The sequence below is a fragment of the Condylostylus longicornis genome, unplaced genomic scaffold (genome assembly GCF_029603195.1).
Source record: "Condylostylus longicornis isolate FDR11 unplaced genomic scaffold, ASM2960319v2 ptg000040l, whole genome shotgun sequence".
Lineage (NCBI taxonomy): Eukaryota > Metazoa > Arthropoda > Insecta > Diptera > Dolichopodidae > Condylostylus > Condylostylus longicornis.
In genome coordinates this window covers 12438166-12464222 of record NW_026578009.1, presented here as the reverse complement: position 1 = coordinate 12464222, position 26057 = coordinate 12438166, and the positions used below count along the sequence as shown (strand labels likewise).

The window sequence follows — 26057 nt, the reverse complement described above, 5'->3', positions numbered from 1 at the left end:
TCGATGACATGGTATTTACTGTTAGTTTTATGCATTATGCGATACCTTGAGAGCGGTTAGAGGTGGAAAAAAATTTTCTTCCAATGAGATGAATTATTTATTAGTGTCTAAAATTTGCTAAATTTCAAATTTCTAACACTTACGGTCTTGACCGAACGGATACGCATACCGTTTCATATTTCATAACATAATTCTTAAATAATAAATTATAAAAATGTATAGGAGTAAATGTACTTATATTTTGCCTTTTTTAATATCGATTTTTTTAGTTTTTTTATATAAAATTTTTGAAATTGTGGAACCAAAACCATATTATTATTTAAATAATAAATATTTCATATTTTGTATATTGAGTGCCATTGTTTTTAGCATTTGTTTTGCCTAAACTAACCTAAAAAAATTATTTTTAAAAATAGAACGCGAAATATTTTTATCCATTGTACGCTCAACAGGGAATTAAATATTTTTTTGCAGGTCCCAAAAATGATAACATGTTTATTTTAAGTATTGGTAGTTTTCAGATTCGATTTTTAATTTAGTTTTAATTTTGTATTACGAGGCGTTGAAAGGGATTTTTTTAATGGACATTGAATATCTTTAAATATTGAGTTTAAAGTTATCAATTATAAATTTACGTGGGTTTTGGTGAAATGTTTTGATTAAAGTAAGTTCCAAAATTAAGTTATAAGAATTTTGTTTTAAGTTTCATCCTGAATATCAATAATTTTAATAATACTTTACGTTTGCTTCTCACTTAGTTTGGAAGAAATGGGGTAGTTTTAAAAAAAATTTATATTCCAATTGTTTGGGCAACTGAAAGTTTACAAAGCGTTTTTTCTCTTAAGGTGTTTGACAAATTAAGTAATAAGCTTTGAACAAACGATTTAAAATTGTAACTATACTATAAAAACTATGTATAAAGTATGTACGAGACTCGATGATGTTCCCAAAGCAAGATGATAAAATGGGAGACAAAGAAAAAAAGAAGGTGAATTTCATGCATTGAGTTGGTGAATTAAGCTTTAAAATTAGTATACAAGTCATCTATCATATTTCCCGAGTTAGACAAGTAACCTGTCACATTTCCCGTCAGTTTTTTAAAATTGTAACTTCGAGAAGGACGGTCTAAAAAGCATGTGATAATTTTTGTTCATTTGGATGTATTTTGCAACCCTGCTTGGGGAGTACAATCGAGTTTCAGATACCCTGTATATTTTTAGCCTTCAATTTCATTTTATTTAATAAACTTTAAGCGTATAATACTCTAGATTTATAAAACTACTCTCAACTACGTCAGTCAAGCAGAATATTCCATTAGATGCACTTATATTTCTAAATTGGAAATTCAAAACCTTTAATTTTTAATTTTATAGTTTATTATCTATAAACCAAGAGATTTTCCATATACATATAAAATAATCTTCCAAACTATATATTTCCAATAGTTTTCTAAACTACTCCAAACTACTCCAGAATATTTTGAGAACGTTATACATATACTCGTACATCCTTAAATGAGTATGAGGATTATGAAATTCTCTTCTGAATAAATTGTGTAAAGGTATATATGTTCAAAATTTGACATTTTTTTAAACTAAATAATTTTAAAATAAGTACAGAATGAACGTTTAACTGTTTTGGAATATGTAACTGCAATGAGTATAACAAATTTTAATTAAAAGAACACTTATTTTGCTCTAATAAATTCTTTTACAAGCAAATGAAACTAAAAAGCATTTTTGTAAGTTAAATTATTATTATTGTTGGAGGTCAATGAATTGAGTACCTACACCGTATTATGCAATTTTAGGAAATACTACCGTTGTTTCAACTAACATAAAAATCACGTCAAAGAATATGAAAATTATACAAAACGAGCAAAAATACAGTTGACCGTGTCAACTCTGTGATACCCGTACGAATTTGTTATCCTAAATATGCCATAGATTACTATGCGACAGATTATGACTTTTAGTTGTCGTATTACCATATTAATTAATGCAAAATTTGAGTGCTGTCTTTTCAATATTTCCTAAGATATGGCCAAGCAAATATTGAAGTTGTATGGCAGCTACCCGAACCAGTACTCCTATAATATCCAATTTAAATAGGGTTCTAGCATTTACGTACTATAATGAATCATTTGTGAAAATTTAGTGAACTTAGCTGAATTAGTTTTTGAGTTATGTTATGAATTATCGCTAGGACGGACGGACGGACGGACAGACAAAGCTAAATCAACCCAGAATTCAACGTTGATCAAAAACATACACTTGAGTCTATATCTCAGACCATTATTTCTTAGCGGTACAAATGGTAAGGCAAATGTATCATACCCGTCGAACGGGTATAATTATATATGTATTATTCTTATGCGACAGAAAGGAAAAAAATTTTTTGTAAATATTGGTTTGTTTTTCTTTTGCAGAAAAATTTTATAACATGTAAGTACTCATGTAAGTTCAATTATAGTAATTAAGAACTTCATTATGTATATATATACAAACGTGAATAGTACCCGTAATTTATTGTAGAACATGAAGAGCAAAACAGAATTTTTTTCTTATAATTAATGTTAAATAATTATATTTTTCCATCGCATACACACATATGTGTACATTATGTAAATACGTATGTAAATATGAACATGACATTGTAATAATAATTTGAATTTTAAAGAGAGGAAAAAGAATTTCCTTTACCTTGAAAAAATAAGAAAAATAAAAATATTTCAGATCTTATCTTATTCTGCGAAGGCTTTAAAACGTGGTATACAACAGGTGCTGATGACTAAAGATTTATTTATATGCAAAATTTCACACTGAATTTTCATTATCTGAATTAATAGGTATATTTTATCTGATACACAACTTTCAAGGCAGGACTTACTTAATATATCACCAGAAGATTGTGTATCAAATTTGAACGAACGTTTTACGCTACTGTTGTAAAAGAGAGCGCTACAAGTAGAAGTTGAACTAAAATGGAATTTTTTTACTGATATGTGCATAGGGCATAGGTGTATGCGTAATTTTTTTCAAAATTGTTAATAACGTTTAAGAAAGTTCAAAAATGACATTTAACATATTGGCATTTTTCAGGTACAAAATAATTTTTCCAAGCCTTACGGGATATTAATAAAAAAAACTTAAGAAACTTTACAAATTTGGTTTAGGCATCTTTTTAAAAACTGCCCGTGTAAATTTTTTAATTGTAAGAATTTTAGAGAAAGGCTTGAACGAATCGTGTTTAATTCATGTAATTATGCGACATGTCATTGAAGAAGGAGCTCGTATGAAAGTGCTCTACAATTTTTTTTTGTTTAGGCATGATTTTGAAAATTGACTCTGATGCGACATATGTAGAATTTTTTGTAAATTTTTCGATTATCTTCAAGAATTGCAGACTAGTACAAATTTTCTTTTGCTCATATTTTTTAAATAACGTTTACAAATCAGATGATGATGTTGTGAAAAAAATTCTGTCTCTAAAACTTACGTTCAAAAAGATTTTATGTAATTTTATATTAAACCAAATTACATAATTATTAATTTTTATTATTATGTTTCTCATTAGTTATGTTTGAGTTTTAAACAGTAAATTATATTTCTGGACACGTACGCGGTACGTATTATAATACTACACATATAATTTTGAGTATTTTTTTTTTCAAAATATAGCTATTTTTGGAAAATATATTTTCGTAAATATTACTTTAATGTATCCCAAATAAGGTAAAAGATAAAAAGAAAATTGTGTAAAGGAAGCTTATGGCTTACTCTCACTTATATTTCTGTAAGAATGTAATTTTAAATACAGTACTTATATACACATATACGTACATATTCATAGTTGGTTTAATTTAAACTGAAGTCTGAAAATCTTTAAAATATTAATAATTTTTTTATAAAAAGTATGCATGTTTGTATGTTATCGTACATATTATATTCATGTGTAGAGCACACATAATATTTTAATAGTTTTATGGTTTACATTTCATTTTATCTTGTACACAGTGCTACACAGTCCTTCTTATCTTGTGTACAATTGCTACACGGTAAAAAAGAAAGTAAAACAAGAAATGATAGAGTTGATCATGTCAACTCTTTGATGCTTGTTTTCAAAACGATTCACATAATTCTGATTAACTTATTTTTAGATTGACTTGGCATTGAAACCGTTTTTAACAAAATTTGATTATTGTAGTTTGAGTAAATTCTGACAAATTAACAAAATATTTTTGAAACAAATTAGCTATGTCATAAAAATTTATACTTAGATATGTTTCGGGACATTTTTTTTCGAAAAAAAAAGTGATCATATTATTGAATATACTTTTGAAAAATTTGAAAATTTTATCTATCACTGTTTCTGACATATGTAATTTATATGTATAGAGCTACAAATTTTCCATTCATTTTATAATTTTAATTCTTTTATAATTAAAAGTGGCTTTAAAGAATTTAATGAAAATGCTTAAATAGATTTTTAGATTAAGTACATATATTATGTCACTGTAACAGGGGAAAATAATGGAAAGTTGTACCAAGAGACCAATGTACAGCAAGAATAGTTTAAGATGAAGTGTATTGTATATAATCTACATATCAGAAAATTTTTTTACAGTCTTACGAATGCAATGGTAAATTAAAAATGTACACCTTATGCAATTTTGTAAAAATAATGATCTAATAAATCAAAAAGGTTTAATTGTGTGTTTAAGGAAAAATGTTTATTGCGGTGCGGAAAATAATTAAAAAGATTCAGTATATTGTTTCTCAAACTTTTGTGCTCCGCAACAGTGATGAAAGCATATAGTACATATTTAAATATTGGATGTGAATTTTGTAGAATAGCTTTTTAATAAAATTTGAAAAATCTTTTATACATACTTATTTTTATTTTAAAATTTGGTTTATTTGTTATTCATTATGAATCCACAATTTACATACAACTCAATATTTATTTTTGACTTGCATTCTTATGATACAGAATTCTTTTCGTAAGTATTGATTCCTGTTTCTTGAATTGGAGTGAAAATAGAATTTTTTTGGCATAAATTTTTGAATTGTCATTTAAATTTGAATAGCATACTAAATTCAAGATTGCTAGAAAAAAAGTTCTTAATTCTACGAACTACTACAGCAACTTTTGGCATATTTAATGGTTTTTTATTTCATTCTTATTTTTCCTTTCATTTTGTAAATTCGAATTTCACTGTTTTTTTGTTGTAATTCAAACTTTTGTAAAAACTAAATTGTTATCAATGAATGCCATCTTGTTTTTTGTTTTCTGTTTTTCTATTTTTATTTTCGTAAAATATTTTGTAAAATTACTAATAATTAACAATATTGTAGACAAATTCGGAATTTATTTCATAAATTTAAAGATTCTGAGACCCAAAATTTTAGTTAAGCAACTGCAAATATTGAGAAACAACGTTATTATAGACCACTTACTTAAGAAGATTCCTTATTATTCTTTTTTTTTTGAAAATCCCAAATTTCGCATATGTATGTATGTACATAAAAACATTTTATAATATGAATATACTATGAAATTTTAGACATTTAAGGATAATGAAGATCCTAACATAATTATTTCAAATAATAATTTACATTTTTAACTAGAGAGGATTTAATACAAATTATTTTTAGTAATTATGTATTTAAAAATAGTTTATTAAAGTAGCACAAAATTTCTTGACACATTTAACTAAACGATTTTTTATTATATAAAATTTTTGATTCTAAAATTCACCCACATTTATTAAAGTTTAAAAAACATAAAGCTATAAGATTCAATTAGTGGTAGAAATTTTACTCATAAAACATTTTCCCACCGTGATATTAAACATTCTCATATGTAGTTCTTCATCTACTACAAGACTACACAATAAAAATTTCTTTGAGATTTTTGTTTAATTTAATGTTAACAGTGTTAAATTTCTCTTTTAAATTTTGATGTTTTTAAAGTACTCAGACTCGGATTCATCAATTCTACATTTCGAACAGATTACGGGGCTTCATTTATACAAGTAGCCTCCATCGGGAAAATTGTTTTTTAATTTTAGTAAAAAAAACTTTGTATAACAATATAGTAAACGCATTTAAAATTATTGTTAGGCTTATATTGTTAGGCTTAAATTAAAATCTTTGTGCTTCATTGAAGTATACGGCAAAAAATAAATCGAAACATTTTTTACTCAGAAAATCTTTGAAGTTTATATAGATTAGAATTTGAGAACTCAATTTTGTTAAAATATAAATCTTATTTTATTTATTAAGACAAAATTTCAAATTGCAATTATTTTTATAGCTTCAGTTGAAATATGCTTTACTGCCCTCTTTACTGAAAAAATCAGGGTTAATTTGCTACTGTTCTCTACGCAATCAAGAAGTGTTCAAAAGTTTGCTTGTTTTCTTTACAATATTATCAATTTTTTTTATAAGTCGTATACGTGCCATGGGTGTTTTAAAATGATATTTTTTCCCGAAAATTATTAGTGAGGGACTTTTTTAAATTATTTTCGCCATTTTATACTCTAAACACTCTGGTTGATTTTAAGAATACATCTGATACGGCCCTGAGTACGTTAAGAGACAAAATATTTTTTTTTTATGATTTAAATTTGAACAAAGATTAATTTGAAATTCTTTTAAGAGAAAATTCCCAAGAGTATTATTTAAAGTATTTTTTTTTAAGTAAAATGTCAATAATGTTTAATTTTTAATGTTTTAATATTGAACATAAGATGAATAATTTATTAAAATAATATTAAATTCTGATTTTTGTTTTCCAAGCATATGTTTACGAGTATGTACACACATGGGAGAACGTAAGCTGAATTTTTAAAGTCTATCTGATATTCAAACTAACTATATACTTGTATTATCCTTGAATAATTTTTAAAGAGCCTAAAACAAATTCAATAAATTTTTCAAATAAATTCTAATAATTTCTTTGAAATGTTATTTTATCCATACACCAAAGAAAATAAAAAGCAATAAACTAATCTTGTATACTATATAAGACTATGGCATGAATTTTTGTGTGCCATGGATTGTTTTGGAATGTTATGAATATTGCTATCATATAAACTTTTAAAAAAGTTGATTGGGGATGTATGATGGTGTTTTTTTGTAATTCCAAATAAATTAATGGGACTTTTTATTAAAGAATAAGATCATTAGTCTATGTTGCTCTTTGTAGAATATTTAAAAATATTATGCTATATACTTGAGCAAGAGGAAAAAACGATCACAGATAGTAACTCGAACTAGAAACAAAACTTAACCCTTAGAAATTTTTGTAATGGTTTTCTAAATTAAAGACGAAAATATTTCTGATAACGTTAAAAATTACTGTAATAACAAAAATTCATAAAATATTTTAATTAGCCATGTTTGTCCTTATTAATAATTTTTTGAAATTTTTCATATCACATTCAATAAAATTATTAATGTCTAAATATTTTCAAAGGGCAATGGAAGATTGTATGTAGCATCTTAAACAATACTCCGTGATCATGCAGATCACTGTATAAAGCAATGTGAAGAACAGTGTGCCTCTAATTTCTTCATACATCTATAGCTCACTTGTCAGAGCGTGCGTCTAGAAAGCAGTTATTCATTGGTTCGAGACAAATTCGAGGAGAAATAAATTTTTCAGCCTTGTCTCATTTCTTTGATTACGTCTTCCGTATTTTCTGCAGTTACGAGAATTAAGAATAATAAAGAAAAACAACTAAATGTTGTATTGGTAATTAGTAAAAACGTGCCCATACAAATGAAAATCACAAACAATTTTACTTAAAAATTAAGGGTATAAATGTACAAAAATCTGCAAAATTAATTTAAATTATATTTCACTTCAACAACACTTGTTAAACTGCTTACAATCAAATTTTAAGTAGTTTGCACCAAAATTAAAAAAAAAGGAAATTTTAGTTTTGTAGACATATTTTACAATATTCTTATATATCTGCTATGTTTGATGTTACTTAAGAATTCAATACGAACGATTAAACTTCTTTAATTGTCCTACTCATTCTCTTAATTAATATTATTTTAGGTCTATTTTAGCTAATTTTACATAATAACAAATAGAAAAACCACATGAATATATTTTTCTTTCTTTTTATTCCTTTAAAGAGTTTTTGTTGCCAAAATAAAATAAATAATAAAAATATTTTAACAAATTTAATTATTTAAAATTCAATCGAGTGCAAACACCTTTAATTCACGTATTTGCACTTGAACACTTACTATGGAACATATGCTTAGGAGAATATCTAAAAACCTTTATCTGGTTATATAAAATTATTATTCTTCCAATAATTCCTTTATTAAATTTCCCATGAAAAGGATATGAAAAGGATACAAGCTCGAGGGCACAATTTTTGAACAGAATATTTAATTTATTTTTTAAATAAAGAATTCTTTAATACTTTTAAAGTTTGCGTGTGAATAAAAATGAATTGCAAAAATGAAAAGAAACTGAAAAAAACAAGAAAGAAAATTCAATTTTATATAAAGGAGATAAAGCATACAAAGAATTGTGGATTTTGTCGTGCCGTAATGACGTTGTCGCTTCTTTTCTTTTGCGTTTTTATATAATAATTACGGTGAGTTGATAATAATTGAATTGATATATTGAAAAGCTTGGGGAATTATATATTACGCAAGCATAATTATATCGTGATTTGATTAATTTTATCGTTATATATCCCTAAATATATAATAGGTTCTACAAGACACTAACATATAGGTGTAAAATATTAATTATAGTGTTAATATTTTAATTATAGTGTTAATATTTTTTCAACTCAAATAAGATTTATAACGTTTGCAAATCAAATCAATTGATCTTTTGTGCATTAAGTCGACATTTGTTGGGGTAAGTGACTCATAGCGTGCATAAATATACACAAGTAAGGCATTAATAATTTTATATTGGCTTTTAGAGGAATTTCTAAACAATGCAATCCATCATTACATTGTTTTTAAAGAGTTTTTAATGAATCTCAAGATATTCAAGACAATTAAGAAACAATTTTCTTCAACCATCCATCTTAAAGGAATCTGTGACAAAGAATCTGTGACCTGCTTAAGTATGTAACAGGGTAAACAATGTCTAGACGAGTTTCTAGTGTGAACGTACATGAACTTTTTTGGCATTATTAAAATTCGGTAATGACATTTAAAATACTTATAGTTTCATTATTCTTCTAGAACTTTTATATTAGTTTATATTGTATTGGAATTTAGTTTATTTTCGATATAGCGACAAAAAACACTTTGTTTGTTTTTTAATCATTGAATTGCAGGTTAATTCTTTCCATAATTATTTTTTTTTAAATTTTCTGATTTTGTTAAGAATTATGATTTTCTGATGATCAATGGCGATAAGTACTCATCCCATTCCAATCGCCTAATTTGAGTTTTATTCCTAACTTGTAAGATCCCGCCTCGTCTATTCTTTTATAAATTTAAAATTTTTTATTGTGGATATTAATTTTTTTTCCAAGTTTTCTAACTCTTTCCTTTATCGTACATGACTAAGGAATATATGCAATTGATTTTTTAATAACATTGGGTGACTTTCGCTACAGATGACTCCGACATCGATTCTAAACTTTTTTCCATTTGTTTCATTTCAAAATAATTTGATTTCTCATCTAAATTTTAAAATAACCTTTGTAGAAGAAACGATGTATAAAGATCAAATGGAAGCTACAGGTTACAGTTAATTTCATCTTAAATAATACAAAAACAAAAAAAAAATATGAAAAACGGATAAAAATGAAGGATATTTTGCAACAAATGGCTTTGATTACATTCAAGGGATTAAATAAGCAATATTGAAAGAAAATAAAACTTAATCTAACCTTTAAGACAAAAATAACCTTTTTTTGCATCGTTGACTTTAAATATCCTTAAATTAATATGAAAGAACCGACTTTAAACAATAAACAAATATTAAAAAAGCCAAGTACTTTGAAAAATGTTGAATTATTTTTGACCTTTTCGTTCAAATATTCAAATAATTCCAATCATCTTTATAAGTTGAATTTCTTTATTTTCACATTTTACTTTCCATATCAAATGTAAGTAGAACCAAAAAAATTTATTTAATGTCTCAAATCAAAGAAAAATTTAAATACGTTTATGCATAAGTATGGTACACACATGTACGTACTTATATGAAAAATGTATTCACTTACCTTTATTTTGAAATTTCCAGTTATAGCACAAGAAGTTTTTCTTTTCCTTTTTGTATTGAAGAAAAAAAAAAATGAATATTTTGCAAAATTATTCAAAAGGACCTTTTTTTCTAAATATTTTTATTGATTTTCTTCTGTATATATGTAAAAGTCCTTCGTACTTATACTCAACTAAATGCTTATTGCACATTTGGACTTTTGTTTATTTTACAACTAAATTTACCGGATATTGAAACTTTTCCATATTCTAATAACCTACATACATATATTTCTCAACGGATATTTGCCAAATTATTTCCTTTTCTTTTATTGCAGTTTTATCCTTCTTATTTTGCTCTAAAATTTTTTTTGAACTGTATCTTTATAATAATCGCAAATTGGTAAACTACATAGTTTGAAATTTATTACAAAAACCTTTTGGGGAAATGCGCCTATCAGTTTTGCGCTAATTTTTCCTCTCACATCCTTTCCGTCCGTCTATCAGGCTGTTAAAAAAATTTTAACGTCGTCCAAAATGGAAAAATGAACTTTTGTGCGCAAATTGATCATTGTAAAAGCGTTATTTCTTTTGAAAAATTTTTTTTCTTACTCCCCTTTCTGGGTCCAAACCATAGAAGCAATATATAAGCTCTTTAAACTGAGAAACTGTTAATCATTACTGCTTCTATCATAAAAAATAAATTTCAAGCTGCTCAATTTATACTTCAAGTCAACCATTATCTCAAACCAGTATTTTGAATCAGTTTTTGACTAATTTCCGCAGTATATTTTCTCCTAAACGAAAATTTGGGTGAGGCATAACCCAAATTTTAACATATCTATAACTTTTAAAGTTATCTATTGATATAGTTTGTTTTACAAGAGAAAATTTCTTTGTATCTCCTTTTCCTCTCGAATTATTAACCTTAAAATATAGCAAAATGTAATTTTTAGTCTCCGTTCTATCTTGAGACTATAAACTCCATTAAACTTTTCTGAGAGCAAGAATGAACCGTTATCGTCTTTTTACGCAAGAACGTACCTTTCATTTCTTTAATTCTATCTTTATATTTACTACAAGTATAAATTATTTGCATTAATTTTTTCTATCTAATGAACTCAATGGATCATTTATATGATCCATTAAGTTCATTTATATTCAATAGGAATAGAGAGCGTTTTCATTATATAAATAACTAGGCTAATCTACAGCATTTGCTATTACTTTTAACAAAACCTATACTAGAATTTTTGAAGGATACTTTAATATATGGCTTACAATTACAATCCAAGATGGATGAAAGGATAAAGATATACTCAACCGTATATTGCTTGTGATATATTGAAAATAATCTCTATAGAACATATGGTGTTAAAATTTTTCATAAATTTACATGGGATACGAATTGAAATGGGTTAGGTTTTTAATGTGTTAAAATAATTGTGCCCATACCTTTTAAGTTTATTTCAAGTTTGTAATAATTTTTTGAGTTTTTCTAGATTGTATACTTAATCAGATAAAGAGATAATTTTCCATATTTTTATTCTTCTTTCAATTGTCATAATTAAAACTTTTTTTGTTTAAACAAAACCCCCAGAAAATAAAGGTACATGTATACACCATCAAGATAACTTTTGACTTTGTAAAAAAATGTTCATTTCAAACAAAATATCCTAAAAGCAATTTTATTTTTCAATGAATTTTTCTCCGAATAGCCGGAAGGCAGCCATTAATTAAAAAATAAAATTCACAGATTGTGTTAATTTTCTACTACAATGTCATAGACAAAAATATTCTGATTTTGTATTTATAGTTGAAAATAAGCATTTTGAGAAAAAGGTTAGCTATATTTTTAATTTGGTATTTAATAGAAAATAGTTGGAGCAAGTTTAAATTAAACGCAGTTTAGACTTTAGTTTCAATACTGTCTTTAATGTCTTTATAATATACATAAGGGGGTATATCTTTGTCGCCAAGAGTCAGTAAATTAGAGTTAACTTGTGAAGCTATTAGCCATTAGATTTGAGTGGGGTATCTGTAAATACATATAGCCTTAAACTTAAGAAAAAATTGAGTGAGTTGAGAATTTAGTAGTGGTCGTTACAAATTTGGATTATTCTCATAGTAAAGTCCGTTCAATCATAGAAAAACTATCATTTTTGAATATATTTTAAATTAGTTCGTTTAATTTCACGCCCAACACAATATTCCAAAAATTTGATTTACTTATTTTACCAAACATTTAAACAAGTTTCTTATATTGAGCAGATAAAAAAATTAATTTTTTCATCATTTTTTTATAACACATCCTATACTTAATAAATTAACTGTTAAATTCAACCCTTTTTTGATTAACTACATAGGTATGTAAACACAAACACGTTATTCGTAAAAAAAAAACAAAAAATTACGAAACAATATTAATATTAACACTATACATATTATGTGAGTGTGCATTCATATACAAGTAATAACCATAAGGAACGGCAATAAATTCGAAGGCACTCCAATTTTTAACAGAACGTTAGTTTGTTTTAATGTGCATTTTCGTACAGGAATTTATGAATGTGTTTCAACAGATTCGTATGTTATACGTTAACAGATTTATAACACGTAGAAGAGCGTCTTGAATTTTAAAAGAAATTAAAGTAATTTTGTGTTTTGTACTTTTGGTTTTTTTTTTGTCTTTCACTGTAATATTATGTACTCAAAAATCGAAAAATATGTAAGAATGTAAGATTGAGAATTGAGGTTTGTATTGTACTTGAGTGAACAAATAATACGAGTGAGAGAAACGAAATAATATTTATTTCTTTTTCTCTTTGATGTAAAAATATTAGTGTTTCTGTTTTCTCTTAATATGAGTGTTTCAACTACACTATACATGTGTATTTATTTTTCAATAATACATATTGAATTAGAAAAAAAATAGACTAGAAATAATAATTAAAATCTATAATTTTTGTACAACTTTTAAAGGAGTACGCAATAAGGTCCAAGAAGTAAAACAAAATTTAAATCAAACGAGAAAAAAAAGTAGAGTTGACCTTGTCAACTCTGTGATACCCGTACGAATTTGTTATCCTATGTGCTAATAACTAATGTGCCATAACTAACTATGGGACAGACTATAACTTTAAGTTGCCGTATTACCATATTAATTTATGCAAAATTTCAGTACTATGTGTTTTTCAAAATACTGGTTGTGCCAAACTACTATTGAAGTTGTATGGCAGCTACCAGAAAGAGCCAAGAAATTTTAGCGAATTTCATCAAGCACATCGGCCCTACTAATAAATTCACTTGTGTGAAATCTCAATATCACAGCTTTTATAGTTTCTGAGATATAGCCAAATAACTTTTGAAGTTGTATGCCGGGTACCAGAAGGAGCCAAGTAATTTCAACGAGTTTTATGAGACACATTGGCCCTACTAATATATTCGTTTGTGTGAAATTTCAATACCATAGCTTTAATAGTTTCTGAAATATAGTCAAATAACTTTTGAAGTCATTCTAAAAATTTAAAGATGCTTTTGAAAAATATATAACGTTTCTGAAATGCGAGTAAAGATAATGAGAACTTTATATTATAACAACTTGTTAATTTTTATTAATTTTTGCTTTCAAAAGCAAGTAATAAAATTTTGAAAAGCGGGTTTGAAATCATACATTAAAAATTTTATATTTAATGAGTTTCAGTGCATAAAGGATAAAGCTCATTCACGGATACGGCTTGTAGGCAATAGATTATAACAAACTTGTAAAGACCTAAATATGTAAAATAAAAAGATGTTAAAGAGTGTAGGCGATTAATAATTAATCAGCTACAATGTAGAATTACTGAGTTAATTTTCAATGACGATTATATATCTTACAGTCCGATTTAAAATAAGCTATGTTTACTCTTAACTTATTTGTCTATCAAATAGTTTACAAATAATTACAATAATAAACATATTCTCCTTTTCATTTCATTATGAACAAGGTATGGTTTGCATTCTTTTAAATTTTATTAATATGTAGGATGAAATCATCAGACCATAAATTCTACAATCGAAATAAAATGGCATTTCATATATAAATGAACCATTGTGTTTTTCTTAACTAGATAACTACATCATAATATTATGTATGTATGATATTATATGTGTTATATTTTATACCATGTGAAATCGTATAGCAAATTTTATACTCTCAGAACTTCTGAAAGTTTTCATTTTTCTTATTTGAAAGCTTCTTTATGGAATGTTATTTTATTTTTTTCACATTTATTAAAATATTTCGGGGCAATGTTTTGGTAGTATGCTTTCAACTTAATAACAAGTTAGTTGTTCTGTGCCTTGTTATTTTAATTGTAATTATATAGTTTTGAAATCGGTGTTTTTTTTAAATAAAATTTATAATATTTTTTTTTTGCTATAGCGGTGCGTTGTTCATATATTACCTAAAATTTTTAATATATGTATACTCTCTGTATTTTTTTTTATCTAATTTACTTATATAAATATTGGTGTATGTAATAAACAGCATCGTCAGCCGGTTTTTGTTTTTGTTACTCTTAAAATGTACATAATATAATGCAGTATAAAGTAAATTTACTTTGAAATATTTTTGTGTTTTATAACAGTGTTGTATTTTTGGGATTTACTATGCTCATAAAATGTATACATATAGTAGAAAGTGTACGCTTTAATGTACATACAAATATGTATGTACTTGCATATAAGAATTGAAGATGTATCTGTAGTTAATAATATTAAAAAAATAAATAAAATTGGTGCTACGTGTTAATGAAATATTAAAAAGGCAGAACAAAATTCTATAAATTAATTGAATTTTTACTTGAATATTTTTACTTTCTAAAATTAATAGATTTGGTGATTTGCAATTGTTTTTTGATGAATTATTTATGAATTTTATTCAATTTTCATACTCATATTTTATTCCATTAATACATAAAACGAAAAATCTAATATTTATAAAAAATTGATTTTTCGAATTTCAATGGAAAAATGTACTTATTGTGCTATTTATCTGTTTCATTCAAAAAATTTTTGCCAATAAATAAGGGTATGTATATAGGAATACATATGTACATAGGTAATTTTAGGATATTTCCCGTATGTACCTAACCTACCTTCGTTAAAAATTCACATGTATTTATAGGTACCGTGAAAAATATAAATTTGAATTGTAGGTATAGAATTTTTGATTTTGATTAAATGTTTTATTAGAAAAATGATAAATTAGCACCTATGTAAAATACACAAGCGCTTTAATTCAATTTATTTGAATTTTATGATTAATTTTATTTAAGAAAGTTATTTTTTTTATTATGGACAGAGTTATATAATAAAAAAAGTTTTGGTTTTTCTTTTTATTTTTTAATATCTTGGTTAATGCTTTAAGTGTGTACGAATAAACTATGAATCGTATAAGATAGAAGAATTTTTGTGAAGAAAATTTAATTTAATACCGTTATAATGAGAAATCCAGAAAAATGCGAAGATAGTAATAGTAAAATTTACGCTAATAATTCTTAATTGTTTCTCAGTTGATCAAAATCTTGACAAAATAATCAAGTATAAATGGAATTCTTTTTATTTAAACATATTTTAAGCTTATTGTAGCAAAATTTCTTACCCATTTCAGAAATTCATATTCAATACTTCATATTTTCTATTAAATACGCTCTACAAAAAAAGCTTATCTATAATGAATATATTCTAAGTTTTGGGTGTTAAATGATTAAATTTCACCTAGAATATTTTGTTTTCTAGTATGACCGATTTTATAGAGAAAATATCTTCAATATTGTTGAACTACTTCAAATTTTAAGTTCCATATTAAATTTTTATACTTTCAACAGATCAGATCAGAATACTTTATTAAATTTTCTTTTAAAAATTTAATTAAGTATTCTGAAAAATCTTTAGAATTTTAAAATTATTTTTGAAAAATAACTTTGATAATAGATTAAAAAAAGTAGTCAAAGACGGGATAACTACAAAATTAAATAATTATGGCATTCAATTCAACGTTAAAGTTGTATTTTAATTTCTCTCACATAACAGTACTAATATTGAATTTTCTATAATATGTGAATTGTTTTGGTTTTATTTTAATAAACCACAGTATATGCATAATAGTCAAATTTTCTTATGTAAGAAAAAAAAATTAAAAACTTGGGAATAACCACAGTTTCCAACAATGTAGTAATAATTTCAGTAAAAATCATTTTCCATATAGTAATGCAAGTAAAAATTCAATTGTTTCCCAGTACATATATATATATATATTATACAGAATTCATTATATAATATGAGCTATAACTGTACTACATAATAATTTGTATTACAAATAAAATAAACGATGAGTTTGTGCTTCATTGTTTATAGTAAATAGAAGCTATAATTGATACTCATTTTTTCTCGAATATTTTATTAAGCAAATGTTTAAAAAAAATAAATGTGTACATATTCAAATAAATATTTAAATTAAATTAACATAAGAAATAGATTTCATTGTAAATATATTTAAAGGCATTAAAAATTTTAAAAGAAAATTATTGCACCCACGCAATAAAAAATGACCTATATAAATTTGAGATTTTCATATAGAATCTAAATTTTAGAATAGATTGAGGTAAAAATAACAGATTTCATTAATGAAAAAACATATCATAATATAAACTGTATTATAATTAAAAACGAAATTTCATTGTCTTTGGGATGCTTATGATATATTTAAAAATTTTTAATTAGTTTTAAGTATATATAGTTACCAATTGCAATAATGACAAAACTTATTTTAGAATTAAAAATTTAAATACCAAAAATCAAATAAAGTGAATTCACTTTAAATATTACAAATGTGTTATAATTATTGAGATTTCTACTAGTTAAATTTGTTGAAATAAAAATATTTTTGATTATGTACAGTACTGTGAAAAATTTTAAAATTACCTCATATCTTAAAAAACTGCAGATACATGCTTAAATACACGTATACTTGCATTAATTTAATATTATGTACATGCTTGTTTTTTTATGTGATTTAATTTATTACATTAATTGAGAACATTATCTTCTATACTTGGTTTTTACGTGAATAAAAAATATTTATTGTTCGAAAAAGGAAAAACTTCTTACCATTTTTTTTAAATTTCGAAATTGATTTCTGATTTTTAAATATGTGCAAAATCATTTCTCTTAAATCGAAATGAAAAAAAAAAATAAATTATGTATTTCCAATTAGTATTTTAAATAACTGAAGTGAGAAATTAATATAAAACAAAAAATTATAATATTATAAAAAAATGATTGATAAAAAAAAATTATAATAAAGTGCTAAATAATATTATGCAAAAAAATAAGAATATTTTTAGTTATTCAAAAATAATTTTATTGTTTTAATTTCAGTTGATTACAATTTAAAATATAACACTTAAATAATTGGTAAACCTAAGTAATATAAATAAGAAATACAAAAAAAATAAAATGAGGTAGGTGTTGTAATACTTATAATTATTATTAAAAATTAATAAAATAGTAATTAAGAATCAATCAATAAGTATAATTATATAAGAACTCATTTCGAAAGTCAGTGTATTATAACAATAATAAGTATTGGCATCTTGAATTTTTAAATTCGAATTATAATCGAATTCGATTTGTAGCTCCCAAACATAGAGAACTTGTTTTAAAATGTAATATACAAAATATAATATATTTTGTCATTTATTTAATATACAATAAGAGATTTGTAAAATAATCATAAAAAAATTGTATGATTAGTAATAAAATTACATTATATTACTAAAAATACTTGGAATACGGCATTAATTCACATACACATGCATGTACTTATATAGTAAGAGTTGCCTATGCATATGCTTATAATTATGCACTATTTTCATATTTTATATCAATGTCTTATAATATTATATTTATAATTAGTATATAAGTAATTATATCTATTAACCTGAAACATTTTTACCTGCAGTTTATCTAAAAAATAATGATATATATATACTTATGTGAGTCTCATCCCTATACGAATTATTATTTACATGTTTTGTATTATGCACATACATACGTATATAATAAATTTAAGAATTTATTATGGAAACATTCGGATAATTCAACAGGTGTGTTTTAAATATTGGATGAAAAGACAAAAAAAAAGAGAAATACAAAAGCACAAATAATAGGAAGCAACCGGGAGTTTTTATACGCAGGTGTAATAAATTAGTCAATATTATCTATATTTGTTGGTGTATACATACCTATGTAATTTTTGATGAAATGTAGAAAAATAACGATTTTATTTTTCTCTATTAAGATATGTATGGAAGCTTTTACGCTTTTGAATTTTCATTATCTTACGTATATTACAACAAATAAAAAACCACACGCATATTGCGTATACTTGTAAAGCAAAATATTAATATTTAAACACATACTTACGTGTATGATTTATTAAAAATGGAAGTACACGTACTCCTTTGTACTTTCATATAATTCAGTGACTCATTAACATTATAAACTGAAAATCTCTTTTGATAAAAAATTCTACAAGTTCGGTGTCTGTTCATTAAATAATCTAGAATTAATTTAAGAATTTTTTTATGTTTAACGAAATAGGCCAACTATAATGGGTGTTTTTTATACATATAAGAAGACACTCGAAGTAATTCAAGTTTGCACGTTGTTTTTTTTTCAATTCCTAAAGAAATCTTTGTTTTTTTTTTAAATACACATGCATATTTTCATGCAAATGCTTGATAAATTTCAATTATGATTTTTAAAAAACTGTTTGATCGATTCAATATCACACGTTCAATATTGTTTTTAGAAGCAGCAATTGCGTATCATTTTTTTGGTATCATATATAATAATTACTTTTTATTCTTTTAAGATAAATATCCCTGTTATTTAAGGGCGTCTATTCAATCAAAAATGGGAAAACAAGGTAAGTCGATTTTTGGTAGACGACTCCAACGAATTACTTACATGTGAAGGGTCAAAAATAAAACACAAAAAACCAAATCGCGAAAAAATTTCCCATGATTATATACAAATATGTTTATACTTATTTGAAGCTCAAGATCTTAGTCAAAGTAAAAAAGTACGTACATATGTACATATATGATTTTGTATACATGCAGGAACATAATCCACGTATAGGTATAATAATACCAAACAATAAGTATGTATGTAAAATACGTATGTACATACATATATTATAGGCAAACATTATAAAGATAATGTTGTAATTTCCCTGCTTATCTATACGCATTTTTTTGTATTAGAGTAAAATTGAGCACTATACGCACATGTGTTTTTTTTACAAAAGATGTTATTTAAAATGTTGTAACATATGTATATTATATGTCTATGTAGAAGTTGTTCACATAATATGCACGTATGTGATCAGAGATACTTTGTATATATGTATATTCTTTGAACTCTATAAATAAGTTTATTCATAAATTTTTAAGTCGAGAATAGGGTTTTGTACATTAGGTAAGGTTTTCAATACACTCCAATCGCATCTTATTAATGAATTAGAATACTAATACGGAAAAATCCATATATTATTAATTATACAGCATTAGACATATTAATATATTTCGTATGTACAAGTATACTTACGTACATATGAATGCACTAATATAACATTCAAAACACGAAACTAATCGTGAAACTCTACTCTATATTTTTTACAGCACTGCAATATTCAACATAGTAAACACACATACAACATATCAAACAATATTTTTACACTACCTTTTTTACACCGTACTCGTCATTATTTTGCACGATTAAAGCAAAAAATATTATATTTCTATGAATTCGCTACCTTGAAGAATGAAAAATAAAAATTTTGGGTTTGTTATTCTGCTTTTTGCTACTTTGAATTGAAAAATGAGTAAAAGAAGAAAAAATATAAGGAAAAAAGTAACAAAAAAAATTTTTGTTTTGGTATTCTTATTTTAGTATAACAAAAGAAGAGGGAAAAAATAAATAAAAAAAAATGATAAGCAAGTTTTTGATTCATTTTTAAAACTCACAGAAGAATTGTGGGTAGAATAATATATAGTTATAAAATTGATGTTGTGTGGTTATCGCTTCTCGGCCTTATGGCTAAGATCAAAGTGTAGTATCTGTTCTTATCAGCTTAACATCTGATAGACTTCAAAGAAGTCACAAATGTTAACCTGATTTTTGGAAATAGACGGAGTGCTAGGGGCTTGCTCCACCTCTGTCACGGGTTGGCCTAGTATTGCAGTACAGCTAGGATCGGCCCAAATAAATATTGCAAATGAAGTTTTCTAAAATACCATTTTAATATAGTAAAACTATTCTTGTTTAGTTTATTTACGTTGTTCACATACAATTTGTTTTTTTGTTAACATTATTTTGGGGACGTTATTTATAAACTTAGAATACTGCTTAGGGACGCGAACACTACTGTAAGAATGATACATTTTACATTGAAATTATGAATTTAATGAAATTTTTTTATGTTTGATGAATGATGGGATTGAGATTGACTTTTATATAACAACACGCCGTACTACCCATAGTCTTATATTAAATTTAAAATTAAAGAATTAAAATTTGAAATACAAGTAAGTGTTTTACTTATAAAATTAAGGATATTATCAATTTTGGTCCTTTGAACCTTCGAAAGTTGCTTCTTTTGTGCAAACGGCGGCTGCTATTTTAATTGAGCCAATTCGGATAACGGGTTCGGGTAGCTGCCATACAACTCAAAGAGTTTATTTTAAATATTTGGAAAAATAATAAAGTCAGATTCACTAAATTTGATAGTCCTGTGTCCAATTATAGGTCAATTAACAATTAACTATTGGAAATAGTAGAAAACCATGTGTTCATCTACATATTATATATGTATTTATTATGTGTATGTATGTGGGTATTCTTGTAGAACTATGAGGCAGGGGATAATGACAACTAAGATATTTATGACTACGACCTATTTTTACTCTTTTACATATAAGCATTTCAAAATTTCAAACGAATAATTTTGATTACAAAGTTTTTCATTTTATTGAAAATTACTTTTGTGGCATCAAATACGAAAAAAATTGTCTAGGTTTTGTCTAGAATTTTTTATCGATTTTCATATTTGCTTTATTTGAAATGTTTCTGTTACAAAGTACAATTTTGTTTTAAAATATTTTATTATTTTAAGTACATAATATGTGCTTGTATGTGTGTGTGTGCATATGTAAAGTATGTCATAATGCAATGTATTATATATACACATGTAACTTATTTGGATTAATAAGTTTAGTTTAATGTTATGTATATGCTTATACGCGTAATACATGGATATGCACATATTTTCATACATAGTGTAAGTTGGGGTTATGTGACAAATATTTGAAGGTTTAGACAAAGAAATTCTTAATAATAAGGAATTTTATTTATTTTTGATCAAAATTGCGACTTGTAAAAACAACAATGCTACACTGTTAATTAGAAAATCTTTTTTAAAAATGAATGCTTTTTAGTAAAAAGCTCATTTCAAAATTATTTAAAAGTACGTTCCTTAAATAAAATTAGTTATTTTGAACTGAAAGAGTGTGTACAACTCAAATATGATTGGTAACTGTAAAACTTTAAATGGTACACTCTGTGTTATTTATGTAAAAAAAAACTGTTTATTACTTACATATATAAAATACTGTTCTTTAAATGATATTAAAATGCTAATAGAATCTTATTACAATTCTGACCTAGTTTTTTTTTAACATTTTACACATGTATGTACGTACATTTCTATTCTTTATTACTTATGTATGTGTCTACATACATTATGTATGTAGTTATATGTATTCTTTACAAACACTTATAGAAATATGACTAGTCTGGTGCAAGTAATTTTTTACTGCTGCTTCATATGATTTTTCCAATTAATAACAAAAGTTTAAGATAAAATCATATGATTTCAAAATTTTAATAATTATTTTTAGAAAAATACTTCATTTTTCCTTCTCATATCGCTTACATCATAATTTTTAGATAAGAATTTTATGCATCAGCATCTTATAAGTAAACAATTTTTGGAATTGCCATTTTATTGGGAAAACAGTATTAATACAGAGAAGTTACCTGTTATAAATTGACAATTATTGACATAAAAGTCTATGATTTTTCATTACATATTTTTATATTCAATTAATAAAAGGGTTAATTTAAATAAAAGTAAAAAGTGGTGGAAACCAACTTAATACGAGTATAAAAAATAAAATAAAAGGATTGTTTAATTTTGATCCATACTGGAGTTTAGATTGATTTAAGATGTTACGATTTTTAATCTTAATTTTTTCAATTCTGAAATTCTTCTTTATCTACCTACTTCTTTTTACTATGGTTCAACGTTTCCTTGTTTTTTATTTTGTGTATTCCATTGTAATTATTAAGTTTATTCTAGTCCCAAAAATTTAATTATTTATTTAAATATTTGGTCGGGAATTTATTACAATTTTAATTTTTGGGAAATAAATTTGCAATTTTGTTGCATAGCGATGATTTACCACAAATAAATTGCTAAAATTTCAGATGGGTTATTGGAAAAAAAAAATTTCTCTGCTTTTTCCTCCAATATAACATAAATGAGAATATTTTCACTTGAATTGTTCATTATTAAAAGCACATTTTAAAATTTACTTTTTGGAAAAATAAACGGCAACATTGACATTTATTACATTTGTATAATATAATTAACAAAAACAGCGATTGTTTATGGAAGATTTTAAATAAAATATTTTTTTTTCAAGATTTCCATTCTCAATATAAAAGGCGTGAATGTAAAAAACTTTTTTATTTTTCTTCGATTTTTATAGCAGATGATATCATTCTTTCGATTATTATTCAGTTGTTGTTGTTATTATTTTCAACCGGTGTTTTTTCTTTATTATGAATTTTTATTTTACAATGTTTTTTTTGGTACAAGCTGTACAAAAAGGGAAGTAAATACAAAATATATTTTTGTTAACTGATAAACAATTTTTTTTATTTAATAATTTTTGTAAAATCACAAATTTTGGAATTTTAAAACTTTTAATATGTAATTAATTAGCATATGAATGTTGTTTGTATGTACATACATAAAAAAATACTAATATTTTGTAAGTATGGACATACATATGTATGTATATTGTACATATATGTATGAATTAAATTTACGCAGAACTTTTAAAAGAAACTTAATATTTTTAAATTTTGCAAAGGTTATTGAATTTTTGTAGCAAAATTAGTGTAGGTTGTTTAAATATACAAAAATTAAGAGTAATGATGACCATAAAATTTAATATTAAATAATTATTATAATAATTAGAATAAGTACGTATGAATGTGCGTACGCATGCAAGTATAAATTCAAAATGGCACATGATGGCCAATTTTAATTCAAGCATGTGATGTCTACAGAAACTTTTGGCAAATGTGTTTAGCTATTACGAGTATTAGAAATTAGAATAAATCGAAATAAAAATTTAGAAATTTGGGAAGTTTAAGATTTAGCAATCTTCACATACATAGAAAGTGCAGATATTTAGATTCAATTTTAAATTTAATAAAAAATCTAATTTAGTTTTTTATCAAATATGAACATATGTACATATTATGTAAGTATGTTCTAATGTTTTGATGTTCATACGGTAATACGAGTACCTTTCGAAAATAATCGATGTTTTCAGGGCTATGCTTATGTATATGTGTATAATATTATGTTGATATCTTTGTATTCTACACATGTAGGTACCTGTTTTATTAAATTAAATATATGTACATAGAAAAAAGTTTTACAAACATGAAATGTACTAAAAAAACATTGAAATAAATTAAGAACTAAATGGAGTTCTCATTTCGAAATTGCAGAGTCAAAGAACTATAAAATGAATGTTGAAAATTAAATTTTTTTACTATTAAAACAATAGCCTATTATTTTGTCACACCAATTCACACACTATATTAAATTACTCTTGTATATATTTGAAAATTTTAATGGCGCTTAGAAAATAATTCAAAATAAAATTTAGTAAACATACATATTTTCCATATCGCATACCATTACGTGAATCATTGCTAAAATATTTCGTACCACTTAACTTTTAGAACAGGTTCTTTTTGAATATTGGAAACTTATTGAATTCATTTTATTGTTTTCCATTTATTAATTCATTGTCATCGCAAATGAGAAATTTACATATGCATGTATACACATATGTATGTATGTATGCATACTATATATTCTGTACGTGTTCCGTATAAAATATTGTAAATGAAATAAAACTTTTCGTTTCTATTGTGAATTATTAACCCTCAATTCAAAAAAAAAAAAAAATATTAAAAATAGATTTATGAAGTAAGAATTTTTCGGAGCAAAAGTAAATAAAACAAAAAGAGAAATAAATTAATCAACTTTTAGCTATGTATGTATGTATGTATAAATTAATTTAACAAAACATTTTTACTATGATAAAATAAAAATTAATTGAATTATTTGCAAAATTGTTAAATTGATTGGAACATTTTTAATTGTTTGTACCGTACTATTATTGAATGTGTACTAATTATTGTCAATTTAAGAAACAATTTGTTTATAAAGCAATAATTTATTAAAATTGCCAAATTAAATTTTGTTTCTTAATAAATCATATTGTTTAAATTAATTGTCAAAATATAAAAATTAATAACGTATTATCTCGCAAATTAAAGTAGTTTTGTTAATTAATATTTTGACTATAGAGTTTGGGGTATAAAGATATTATACCTATATCAAACCTTTTTAAATTACGTACTTACTTGGATTCTCAACTATTTAATCAAATTCACTGGGTGTTTCTCACAATAGGTGTTGCAATTGTAGAATTCACATTTATGTATGTATGTATAGGTACAAACATTTATAGAATAAATTTTAATAATTCATCCCGATATTTTTATCAGACGTTGAAATAAACGAAATAAAATGAATGACTATAATAGGAAAATAATATTGTAAAGCATGCAATCGATTTTATCAATTTCGTTGACTTTGCAGTATTATTAAGACATGATAATTGGGTCAAATTTAACTGTACCATGATTTATTATGGCATTCATTTTGTTCAATATAACGCTTTCGTATATATAATAAAAGCTGTAGTGCATTTTATTTAAAATGCTTAATTCATTCATTAAAGTTGACTATAAAAGTTTATCAAAATGTCGTGCCAAAAATAATATGTTATTCAGTATAAAATTTATTTAAATTTGTTAAAATAAAATAATTTACTGTTCCGCATGAGGTACATGACATATTTTTTAATAATTTCAATTATTATTACAGTAAAACTTCTTAGAGTCTAACTATTTGTAGTGTGAGTTCTTCAATTATAATTCTGAATGTCAAAAAGAAGTTGAGAGGAAAACTGAGTTTTTCTTTTTAATTTTTTTTATATTAATTTGTAGATAGTCTCTACAGAAGAGAAATAGTAACTTCTATGTTCCATTATTAACTCAATCTTAAATTAAAACGAAATTTTGTTACACTACAATTAAGTATAATAAAGTATTCTGAAATTTAATTTTGTTTTAACCTCCTGATATATAAAAATAATATTCTTATTTTTTTAATATTGGAGGTGATAAAGATGTTAAAATGTTATAATTTTTCATTTGTACTCATTGGAGTTCTTTGTATTAGCGCGACTTCTGTTTATTCCAAGTCGATTTTAATGATATTTTTATGATATTAAACAACTTCTCTTTACGTTAAACGTTATTTGCATTTCTTAATTTGATTTTAAAATTCGAATTACGAATGAAAAT

At 24.6% G+C, this 26057-nt stretch overlaps 1 protein-coding gene and 1 non-coding gene across 5 annotated transcripts in view; both read left to right on the top strand.

The window, feature by feature from the left end:
* The window catches only part of LOC129609625 (extended synaptotagmin-2), a 70057-nt gene that overhangs the window by 21634 nt on the left and 22366 nt on the right, over positions 1-26057 (top strand). For 3 of the 4 annotated variants that reach the window (XM_055521671.1, XM_055521669.1, XM_055521670.1), the window contains exons 1-2: positions 14513-14630; positions 17628-17710. The exons of the other annotated variant lie outside the window; for it this stretch is intronic. In XM_055521671.1, coding sequence (XP_055377646.1) covers positions 17706-17710 — 5 coding nt within the window. In that variant the 5' untranslated portion in view covers positions 14513-14630; positions 17628-17705. Of the gene's footprint in view, positions 1-14512; positions 14631-17627; positions 17711-26057 lie in introns of those variants that run through there. 4 annotated transcript variants of the gene reach the window in all.
* On the top strand, positions 20335-20524 carry LOC129609933 (U2 spliceosomal RNA). Its single transcript, XR_008697061.1, has one exon. It is a non-coding gene; the product is annotated as a U2 spliceosomal RNA (small nuclear RNA).